Source organism: Vicugna pacos, unplaced genomic scaffold (genome assembly GCF_048564905.1).
Source record: "Vicugna pacos unplaced genomic scaffold, VicPac4 scaffold_105, whole genome shotgun sequence".
Lineage (NCBI taxonomy): Eukaryota > Metazoa > Chordata > Mammalia > Artiodactyla > Camelidae > Vicugna > Vicugna pacos.
Window position 1 is genome coordinate 1,686,290 of NW_027328785.1, and position 12,083 is coordinate 1,698,372.

Here is a 12,083-nt window from a genome sequence, read left to right on the forward strand (position 1 = left end):
TTTTCAGCCCAGCACTAAACTTTTTAAAAGGATCACGTGTTTAAAAGGCTAGTGGACAATTTTTTAGAAGACAGAAATCCTTAGATTTTGGTCCCAGAGTTGAATCTTGGTTAGTGGTGAATGAAAATTCCCGTTAAAATTTTAAATTCAGTGATATAAAGTCTTAAAAATAGTTAAATATTAGTCAATTTCATTAAACACTATAAGAGTTATTTACCTTTAAGCCTGTTTCTGGGGCAATTTTGCAATGATTCCCTCCCTTTATCGATTCCCTCTTTATCAGAATCCTTGAGAGGCCCCTGTCATCATTGTCAGTATCATCATCATCATCATGGAACTGATTCTTCTGGAAGATTCTAGGAAAATAAAGAGATGGACGGGATTATGTGTAGGTCAGTGTGTGCATATACAATAAGAACAGCTGTCAGACATTAGATGCAAGATACCCATTTCATTTAGGGGAGAATGTGGTCATGAAATCCTGATGTGGTGAATGAAGGAAGCGGTGGGAACAGGATAGTCAATGGAAAGGAGAGGAAGTGAGTGAATTGGTGAGCATAGATCCTTGGTTAGTTGATCAGCACATTGGTGAGAATGAGGGGAGTGTGATGGCAGAATCATGTCCCTCCCCGGCCACAGGGTAGCCACCTGTGACATGTTACTGTACATGGCAAAAGGGATGACAGATATTTTAGGATTAAAAATCTTAGAGGATTTCTGTCTCCTAAATTGTCTATTAGTTAGCCTTTAAACCCATGATACATTATTATAGATTAGTGCAGGGGCACAAATAAAAAGGATTCATATAATCTCACCAGACAAACTGAATGTAGAAAGGATAAGGAAGAAAAACAAAAAGTCACTTATAAGTGCCTTGAACCATAAATTGCTCATGAGGAAATGTTACACAAGGTGAATGTCACAGCCACATACATACTGCCTGAGTGGGATGGGACAAGGGGATCCTGAGATGAGACAATAGGGTGAGTAGTCTGGATTGTCCAGGTGCGCTGAATGTAATCACAGGGGTCCTTAAAATGGAGGATATTTCCCAGCTGAGTTTAAAATCAGAGGGAGGTGTAGCGATGGAGCAATGTTCAGAAAGGCTGCTGACCATGAAAATGGAGGAAGTTGAGGGGCACAAGCTAAGGAAGGTGGGTGACCTCTGTAAACTGGAAAAAAAAAAGGAAACATTCTCTTCTAGACCCTCTAGGAGGAAGGAACCCTGCTGGTATCTTGAATTTATCCCAATGAGAACTGTGTTGGATCTCTGACATCCACAGCCATAAGCTAATAATTCTGTGCTGGTTTAAGCTATTAAGCTTATGGGAATTTGTTACAGTGGTAATAGGAAAATAACATAGTGAGTGGTATTGTAAGGGATTAAAGGTCTAGGATGGGGTGTGGAGAGAATTCTGACATTTACACCTAAAAACAACCAGGTGAAGTGGGAAGGTGTTTTAAGGAAGACCTACCTGGCAGGGCTGTCAAGCAGACTGGAGTGAGCAAATCCTTGGAGTTAGAGGAATCAATTAAACCTCACAAGGAAAATAAGAAATAAAATGTAGCAGGGCTTCAGTGTTAGTAGATGTAGGAATGGAAATGGGCAGAGAGATATAAACATTATTTTGAAATTAGCTACAGGTTTGATGACTGCATGTTTGGGAGAGTTAGCCGATGTGTGGACTGAATGCATCCCCTCAAAATCCATATGTCGAAACCTCATCTCCCAGGGTGATGATATAGGGATGTGGGGCCTTTGGGAGGTGATTAGTAGGATAAAATGAGGTCATGAGAGTAGAGCCCTCATGAATGGTATTAGTGTTCTTATACAGGGCCCCAAAGTGCTTGCTTCTCTCTCCTCTCTGGGCCATGAAGATAGTGGGAAGACAGCCATCTTCGAGCTGGCAATCCTCTCCCAAATACATTGACCTTGAAAGCCTCAGCCTCCAAACCATAAGGAATATGCTGGTTGTTTAAGCCACCCGACACACGGTAATTTGTTACAGAATCCCAGACTGACGAAGACAGTGGAGAATGCCACTGTGTTTTGCACTGATTGCCTGGAGAATGCTGAAACCCAGGGAAGTGGGCAGCACAGACGTTTACTCATTTAATCCTGCCAACACTGTAGGGGATAGAGTCTACATTTTCCTCGCTATTTAAAAGGTAAGGAAAAAGAGGCACAAATAATAACAATGACAATGACAACAACAACAACAACAGCAACAATAATTTGTCCAAGATTCACACAGAACTCCCTGGAGGGAGAGTGAGAATTAATACTTATGCAGGCTGGCCCCAGAGCCCCTGCTCATAACTACTAAGTCAGATCACCTTGCTTATTTAATCAGTTTTTTTCAACTGTGATATGAGTGTACTGTGTCCAGTAACTTATAATTTCAAAATACCTCACTGTAAGGGAAACATTAGTCACAGGCATTACAACCCACAGAAAGCTAGACATACAAAAATAACTTGTTAAGGCAAGATAACCAATAATGTTTTTAAATATTATACCTGCTGACCCTTTGCAATAAAGTGTTTATTTATAATTCTGTCTGGCTACAGAATAACATCATAATCCTGCATGTGGCTGGTGGCTCCCGTGTTGGACAGCACGGGTCTAGAGAATTTAAATGACTTGCCCAGCCTTGCCCAGGAAGCTCGTGGTGGGATCAGAGCTATAGTCTGGGACTGTTCCTTCCTATCCAAGTCCCTCATGGAAGTTTAGAAGCTTCTCCTTTGGTGCCCAGCTGTCTATCCGTACTTATGACATCTTGTCAGGTGCCCCGGCCTGCTCCTGAACATCAGCCAGAACCCACTTCTGCTCTTTTTTGGCCAGGTAATACCTTCTAGCAACTTCCATTGCCTTCTTGGCATCAGTTTTTACATGGAAGGGTAGTGGCTAGAGAAGGAAATGTGTCCACATGACAGGTTTTTCATAAATATAGTAGGAGTGGTCAAGAGAAGAAAACCTCAGGAATACGAGTGGAAGCAGGTCATTTAATATACCAAATGCGTACTTTCAATGTATGTTTGTGTTTCCGAGTCCACGCTTGTTCTACTCGTGCATTATAGGCCAACACATCAGGAGACAAGGATTTGGGGCAAGAAATAGCGGCTTTAATTTGTAAAGCCAGAGGAGAAGATGGTAGACCAATGTCCTGGAGAACCATCATCCCAAGTCAGAATTCAGGCTCTTCTTATATTAAAAAGGGGAAGCGGGAATGCTTGGTTGTTGCAAACTTGGTGTATGAATTCTTTGTTGTTAGAATCCTTTGTTCTTGCAGCTCTTCACCTGGGTCAGATCCGTGTAAACCTCCAACAAGCAAATGTTATTTTCTATTCTGTATCTTGTTATCTTTATACGAATGGAAAAGTGATAATATCCTTCAAAGTCAGAGCCTTGAGAATAGGGTCTCCTGTATATTTCAGGATCTAGGCAACATTGTTTCACAAAAGGTGCAGAAACAGCAAGACTAAGCCTAGGAAACAGGGAACAGGTTTAAAGTCAAAGGAACAGATCTAATATGGAGTCAGATTTGTTCTTTCCTATTTCAGTAGTGCCATGGAGAAGGCACTGTGGGCAGCTTTCTGTAGGGTCCTGGAGGCTTTCTCTCTCAGCCTCTGTGCGCCTCTATTGAAAACCCGTCATCGCTATCTGGCCTGCTGGAAAACCAGTCCGCCTGTTTTGCCCTGAAGTTGTGTTCTGTTTATAACTCATCTCTACTCCTTGGAAAACAACTCAATAAAAACTCAGTTGGTTTCCCACCAGCCCTGAGCAGGGGTGAGGGATAGCATGTTATTATTTTATAAAAAAAATATATAAAAAAGTTTTAAAACAGCACTGGGCACATAGGAGAGAGACAATCGATGCTTCCTGGCTTAAATCGAAAATGATGACTCAGTGAGTCTATGGCTGCTGTATTTGCTGAACTAGTTACTCCTTTGCTCCATTACACATTTATTTTAACTGAAAAAGAAATATATGCATATGGTTAAAAAAATTCAAACAGAGCAAAAAATACTCAAGTGAAAGAAGTTTTCCCTCATCCTCTGTTCTTACACGCCTCCCTGGAGATGCCAATGTTTACAATCCTTTGTGTGCTTTTCCAGATATGCTATGCAAGTTCCCACCAATGTATGTAAATTCCTTTAAAGTTTTACTTATTTTTAACTTTAAGGGATTTAAATCCTCAAGTGGCTTCTGCCACGGTAATAGAAAAGAAGAAATCTGACTCCATATTAGATCTGTTCCTTTGACTTTAACCCTGTGCTCTGTCTCCTAGGCTTCTTCTTGCTTGTAAAACAATGTTGCCTAGAGCCTAAAATATACAGGAGAGCCTATTCTGAAGGCTCTGACCTTTAAGGGTATTTAACACTTTTCCAATCATATAAAGATAACACGTTGCAGAATAGAAAATAACGTTTGTTTTGTTGGAGGTTTACAGGGATCTGACCCACGCAGATAGCTGCAAGAACAAAGGATTCTAACAAGAAGGAATTCCTACACCAAGAAGTTTGCAAAAACCAAGCACATAGGAAAGCAGCCTGAATTCTGACTTGGGGAGATGGTTTTCCAGGACATTAGTTTGCCATCTAGGTCTACAGAAACTTGCTATTCCATGCCCCAACACTTGGTCTCCCAACTTACTGGCCTGTCCTGCACTGAAGAGAATGAATTTGGACTCAATAACACTTCTACCTACCTAGCAAGTTGGACACTGGGACTGAGGGCAGCTCTCCCACACACAGGGGCCTACGGTGAGCCCTTGATTATTCCCCGAGGTTGGGGTGTGGTTTACCCAGGAGGGATGGGGACTCTACACCAACACTCAGGCAGTCTGCTCCTTCTGGGGCTCTGACATTTTACCTCCCGCTCCCTGCCAGCCCAACATTTGGGACAGTGGCGCTAAGGCAGAGATCGTGCCTGCCTGTTTCCCAGCGTGTAAAAGGGGAATATGTACTCTTCCCAAGGTAGTTCTGAGAAACAACACCTGCGGGTGCTTGGTTCCCTGAGCAACAGTAAACCTAGCTCCTTGTGGGGGCAACGGGTATGATACCCGTAGGGTTTCTGCAGAGACCTTAGCTGGAGGGCTGGGCCAGGGACGTAAAATATGAGCTGTGGGCAATGACGGGTAAGAGAAGGGTGTATAGGCAGGACTGCTGCCTCCTTCGGGGTGCCACAAGAGGTAAAACGCTTTCTCCCCATCTCTGTTACTCCCCTCCCAATTCCAGATAACTGCCTTCCCTCTGCTCCTCCTGTCCATGTGTCTCCCTCCACTTTTCCCCGCCTCCCCTCCTCCTCCCCTATTCTCCCTCCCTCGGTTCCCCTTCTCTCTCAGGACCCAGAGCGGATCGCTGGCCCTCCTGCGCATGCGCAGTTGCTGCCAGCTGGACCGCGGGTTGGAAGCTCCAGCTCCGAGCCGGGGATCGGCCCCAATGACTTCTCAGCTCTGTCGCCCTGTAGGCCTTTGGCTACTGCCTGGGGCCGGGGCCTCTGGCTGTGGAAGTGCAAGGTGAGGGGATATCGGGAAAGGGGTGAGGCGGCTGCGGGAGGGCGGTCGGCGTGTCACAGCCCCCCAGGGCGCCAGTCAGTGTGTGTTCAGCTGTATTCCTCGGGCCAGACCCCTCTGCCCGCGCCACCTGCCCCGGCGCCCCGGCCACAGCTGTCCAGGGCCAGGTGTGCCCCTGCCGCCTCTTGGCCCAGCCGGGCTCCCCTCAGTTCGCGGCTGGCGTCCGCTTCCCCTCTCCCGCCCGCGAGTCCTCCCCTCCCGGGCTTCCTCTCCTAGGCCGCCGACCCGTCCCCACCACTGGGCGGGCTGTGTCCCGGGCGGGCGGGGTCTGCACACCCGGACGGGGCGGGCGGCTTGGGCTGGGGCTGGGGCTGGCCTCCGAGCGGGGCTGCAGCCCGCGTCCCCCACCCCGCTCTCCCTGCCCCGCGACCCCGGGGCTGCCTTCCTCTCCCTTTCCCGATCCCTGAGGTCCAGATTAGCGGCGTGGGCGCTGCTCCCCAGGCTGAGAGCCCGCGGCTGTAACTCCCAGCTTCTCCTGGTGGAGTCGGGAAAAGGGAGCGGCAGTGCTGAGGGAGCTTCTGTCTCCTTGATCAGGATTTCTGCCCCAGGTAAGTACCTTGAACACTTTCAGGTGTTATGATGGTGGTGCTTGTTGATGTCACATGTTTTTATACTGAGAGGGATTACAGTGGTGAAAGCAGGGCTTGGTTCAGTTAAAAATGAGCTGAAGGCATGAGGCTGTCTCATCCTCCATCATTCACTCTCCCAGGGTGAAACGTGAGACCGTCGATCTTAAAAAGATACTTATAGTCCCTAACTAGTCCAGCCCAGCTATTGTGTGTTAACAGGAACAGCACAACCTGAGGCGTTGGAGACCCAGGGACATTGCACTCCTAAAGAGCTCCTGGCAAAATCTGGTTTGTTTTGTTTTTTTTGTTTGTTTGTTTTACTTAAATTGTGGGACAGACTAGTAGTATAGAGGGAAAAATAATTGGCAAGAAGGATTTTTTCATATAACAGCTTTATTGTGATATTGTTCACACACCATGAAGTCCACCCACTTGAATGTTACAATTCAGCAGCTTTTAGCATATTCACATTTGTGCAACCATTATTATTCCAGAACGTTTTCATCACATCAGAAAGACCAGTTGAAATGCATGACCTATCCACCCCTTCCCAGTGGTGGTTCTAAAGAAGTTTCTTGGCTGTTCCTGACCATAAATTAACTTGTTACATTCCATGAAATATCTGGGAGGAATTCTAATCAGAATTGCAATGAATCTGTCTATCAAAGCAGGAAGAATTAATGTCTTTATGGCATAAACTTCTTCTACACATGAATATATCTGGGACCCTATCTTTTCATCTGTCCAGAGCCAGGCCTATGGGAAATCCTCATTAATTCTTGGGTTTGTGAATGATGAGATTCAATACATCATTAGATGCAACTGTAGCCTTTCACTGAAGAGAAAAGTAACCTCGTAGAAGCCAAGTGATTCTCTGATGGTTAGAATGAGTGACCGCCAGTGCTGGAGTATTCGAGTGGACTTGGTGCTTGCAGAGTTCTCCACCACCTACAGCTAAGGGGATTACCGTGTTCTTTTACTTTTTTTTTTATGGCGTTGCTTTTATTTTTACTTATTATATAAAATTATTTTTTATTGAAGTGTTGTAAATTTACCATGTTAGCTTCAGATGTACAGCAGAGATTCAGTTATAAGCTTATGCATATGTATATAAATGTTTTTCAGATTGTTTTTAGTACAACTCATTACAAGAAATTGAAAATAGTACCCTGTGCTATATAGTAGGTCCTTGTCATTTATTTTATATTTATTAATGTGTATCTGTTAATCCTCCCTTTCCTGCCTGCTAACAACAGTTTGCTTTCTATGTCCATGAGTCTATTTCTAGCAGCACCGTTTTTGCTAGCAATATATGCTGGTTGGCTCTTTTCTGTTTCAGTAGTTCCATCTTATGTGTGGGCGTTTTTCTTCTGGTGGGCCTGTGTGTGGTTTGCACACGTGATAATAGAGATCTGTATTTGGGAGAACTCCAGGCCTCGTGTAGTCCCTCGTATGGAGCGCCCACTGAACTGATGCTTAAACTTGGAAAAAAACAGTAAATGTTGGAATTTCCACAATGGTTGAGACTTCCAGGTTTCTATAACCTCTTTAGCCCACCTAAATTTTGGCTGCACCCAATACTGGATAATTTGGTGGAACTTCATGGTATGGTGGTGTAGAGACAGGGCCTTGTATGCTTCTTCTCTTTCCTTTTTCTAACAATCATTTTCCTGGGCCTTCCAGGTACTCCCCCAGAAGGGCCCAGGGCTGGCTTGGTGCTGCACTGAGACAATATTTGTTAATAAGTCCCTTTCCTCATCTCTTCTGAGCCTCCATTTCCTTCTCTGCACAATGAGGGCTTAGACTAGATAAGTGCTTTTCAGTTTCTTTTAAAGCCATGTTTCCTTTGAGAAACAGAAAATTCAAATCTCTCCTCCCATCACAACCCTTTAGATTTTGACACGTCCTCCAAGGAGTCACATAGCTCTTTGTGGTAAATTGATGTGATTGTGATTCCACGTGGCACAGAAAAGACTCTTCAGAGATTTATTGCAGGGAGAGGGCAGGAAAGGGGCAGTATGTCACACTTCCTTGTGTGAGCACTGGAGCAAAGGCTTGGGTTTAAATACAGTGTCTGATGTGGCAACTCTCTAATCTTGCACAATGTGATAAACCTCTATCCCTAGTTTCTTAATGTGTCAAGTTGGGGTGGTAATGTTTTAAGGCTTTTGTGAAACATTATACACATAAGCCATTTGTGTCTCGGTAGATACAAGACCTGCTAGAGAGTCGGAATTTCTTTAAAAATACATATATATTGTCCACATCACTCTGTCTGTGTGTATTTTGAAGTTCCTGGAGGGTGAGGGTTGAGTGTAATGTCCATCGTGGGACAGGTGGCCCATGGGTCTGTGTGCCTCAGATTGCCCCCTCCTCCCCAGTCCTCTTCCTCTCAGTCCAGGATGAAGTTCCCTAGTAGATTTACACACAGGTCTTGTGGAAATGACTTTTCATTTTATTGTTTCACCAAGGAGGGTTGCCATCATGATCTCTGTGGTCAGGTTTTGGTGACCTGAAGGCTATGCAATTGGGGATTTCTATTTTATAAAAAGAAAAAAAATTACAAATACAAAATTAGACCTAGGTTTGTGGCAGGGGCTTTTGAAAGTGGGGACCATTAGCTTTTTTAGCTTCAGGTGCAGTGGCCTCTGGCCACGAGGACACATCCTCATGCTCTGAATTTGGAGGGACCAGTGGGTTCAGTGGGAATATTTACTGAGTGCATCTCATGGGCTGCGCATTCTCTTATTTGTACTGTGTGTTCCTTATTTGAGACGGTGAGCTGATTTAAACTCAATAGCCTCTTTAAAATAATAGACTTTTTATTTTTAGATGTAATGTAGATTCCCATGTAGTTGTAAGAGATAATATGGAGAGGGCCTATGGACTCTTTGCCCAATTTTCTTTAATAGTTCCATCTTGCAAATTTGGGGTACTATTCATTCGTGACTCACTAACCCTTTTAGGTTTGTATTATTGCCCTCATTTCTATTTATGAATAAACTGGTGTTGAGAGAAGCACACAGGTCTGCCCAGGTCACCCACGTGGTTAGTGAAGATTTGGGTGGAACGTGGGCTTGGCATTTCCAAGCAGTACCATTATGATGGTCTGTGGCAGGGAGCAGCATTCACTTTGCTTGTTTATTCATTCATTCAACAAACATTTATTGAATAAACTCTGTGGGTCAGATGCTTTCATAGGGTTATCTGATTCTTCAGCAGTATGGAGAATCAGGTAATGTTTACTTTTTCTTTTTTTTTTTAATATGAGAAAAATATCTCTGAGAGGTTATAATCTCCCCAAAGGAAAAATAGCTCATAAATGAGGGATAGTACATTTGTACAGTTCCTTCTTCTTATGCAGGTGGTACCCTAGGCATTTTACATTTGCAAACTTCCATAATCCAGATATATTCTTGTAAGGCAAGAAGTTTTTTTTAAATGAAGTATAGTCAAGTTTACAATGTTGTGTCAATTGCAAGGTGGTTTTTTTTGAATTTTGAATGGAGAAAATATTTTTTGAGGGGGTTAATTAAGTTTATTTATTTGTTTCATTTTTCTAAAATGAGGTACTGAGGATTGAGCCTAGGTCCTTGAACATGCTAAGCACGTGCTCTACCACTGAACTGTACCCTCCTCCCCAAAGCAAGTTTTCTTACCCATTATTCTGCACCTTAGGAGTTCAAATAAATTGGCGTTGAAATCCAGATATTTTGATCCTACTATGGTTCTTTGCATTATATCCTGCTGAGGGGTGGGGAAGCAGTTCCTTTATTCATTCATTTATTCAGCAGTTTTGAGCACCGACTTTGCATCAGGGCCTGCCTAGGTGCTTGGAAACAGAAAACAAGAAATGATCCTTTTCTGCAGGGGATGGAAGCCTAGACCAAAAGCTGGGTAATGTGATCTGAGCTTCAGTAGCCATGTGCAGATGCTGAGGACAAAATTATCCCCGATTTGCTTGGACTTCCCTTGCCTTCTGGCTGGTGCACACCAGGTCGCCGCATCCCAGTGAGGCCCGCAGCCCACAGCACAGTATGTACATCGATTTACCCTCCCTTCTCGGCAGGGCCTGCAACATGAACGCCCCTGACTATGTGCAGTGCGCTGAGGACCACCAGACTCTCCCGATTGTGGTCCAACCCGTGGGGATCATCTTAGAGAATTTCTTTTGCATCTATAATGGAATCTCCTTGGTGAGCCAGATCAGACCGTGCGGCTCCCAGTGGGCACTCTGTATCTACTATAGGTATCTCTATGCGCCCGAGAATGGATGGAGTGACTTCCAGACCCACCGCAATGTCATGGGCCTTGTCACCATTACTGACTGCCTCTTGGCCAAGACCTTCTAGAAGCTCCACGCACAGAGGAGCTGTATGGCACCACGCTCTATGACTCTCAGCTCTTTGTCTTTGTGCTGTATGGGGAGGTGGCCGAGCAGCCGCACACCGACGTGGCCTTCAATCTACGAGGACTGCGGGTGGTGGAGAAGAGGATCGACGACTTCACTGAGTCACTCTTCATCTTGCCCAAGTCCAAGTGGCTGGATGGGGACCCCGAAAATTCTGGGGAGAAGACCCCCCTCCTCTACATCCTATTTGAGAAGGAGGACTTCGTGGGACTGGACACAGACAGCAGGCAAGTCAACCTGAAGGCCGGGCCACCCTGGCTGTGTGACAGATTGCTTCCCTACATCCAGAATGGGATCATCAAGGAGGAGGGCTTTCTTGTAGCCAAGGCGGGAAGGAGGTGTAGCCCGCCGGTTTTCAGACGTTTAAAACTAAATCCGCCTTTGTTTCAGAGAGATCCTTTTAGGGTTAGTGTGGACACTTACTCCCCCTTTTCAGCCAGGAGACTTGGGGGGACCCCTGGAGTTGCTGTCCAATAGAGTAGCCACAGCTACTTATGTTAGTAGTGCTGGGGAGGAGGCCGGTCTGAGCTGAGATGTGCTGTAAGTCAAATGCACATCAGACGCTGAAACTTGTCTAGTAAAAAGAATATAAACTATCTTGTTACTTTCTATATTGATTACACGTCAAAATGATAGTATTTTACATACAGTAGAATAAGTAAGGTCTGTTCTTAAAATCAGTTACTTGGTTTTTTTTTTTGTTACATTTTAAACGTGGCAACTGGGAAACATTATTTACATGACTCTCATTTCATTCCTGTTGGACAGCCTGTCCTGGGACAGTTTCATCCCTTTGCTTATAAATGAGACTCTGAATCCCGAGATGCAGAACGAGGTGCTGGTTGAGCTCAGGGTGGAGCCGATGTCTCCTGCCTCCCAGGCCCAGCACCAGCACGGCTCAGGCCCTCTCCCCTGCCTGACAGCCACCATGCCAAGTTAGGACATCAGAAACACTGCCAGGGGCTTCCGAATTAGCTCCTTACGCAGGGAAAGGCGTGTCACGGTGTATGGGACACAGCAGGGAAAAATTCGTCCTCACTTTGTCCCTGTGATTAGGTCAAAGGCCCCACTCTGCCTTGGAAGTGCAGACGATCACTTCTGGGCTGCCTAACCCCTCACCCTCTACTATGTTTCCCTGTGTATCTTTCAAGCTGTCCCTCGGGCAGAAGAGGGTGAGACGTCTTTGCCGAGAGGTGGTCCCCCTTTACTGGGGAGAGTGAGGTGAGCTGTGTCCCCCCGGCCTACGGCCTCGGGCCTTGAGTCTGGAGAGCGCTCATGGCGGTCCCACAGGTGACGGTCGGAGGACATGGCACGTGCTGCCGGGCCCGCTGTGCAGGAGGGGCTCTGTGATTCTCTGTGATTCTAAGGTCAGATTCTACTTTCTTGTTGTTGGTAAGATGGAGGAGAAGATGCCAGAGAATTGATAAAAAGAAAATCCACACCAGTCCTGTGAATGACAGACACAGGGGATCCGTGTCCCACCTGCGTGTGGTGCCTGGCAGGCTCTGGAATAATTTTCACTTC

At 45.4% G+C, this 12,083-nt stretch overlaps 1 protein-coding gene across 1 annotated transcript in view; it reads left to right on the forward strand.

The window, feature by feature from the left end:
- The first annotated feature begins 4,584 nt into the window (after window positions 1-4,584).
- Window positions 4,585-12,083, forward strand: part of LOC140694831 (uncharacterized) — a 30,542-nt gene continuing 23,043 nt past the window's right edge. The window contains exons 1-3 of the mRNA XM_072957883.1: window positions 4,585-4,767; window positions 5,242-5,522; window positions 6,049-6,127. Coding sequence (XP_072813984.1) covers window positions 4,629-4,767; window positions 5,242-5,522; window positions 6,049-6,127 — 499 coding nt within the window. The 5' untranslated portion in view covers window positions 4,585-4,628. The remainder of the gene's footprint in view (window positions 4,768-5,241; window positions 5,523-6,048; window positions 6,128-12,083) is intronic.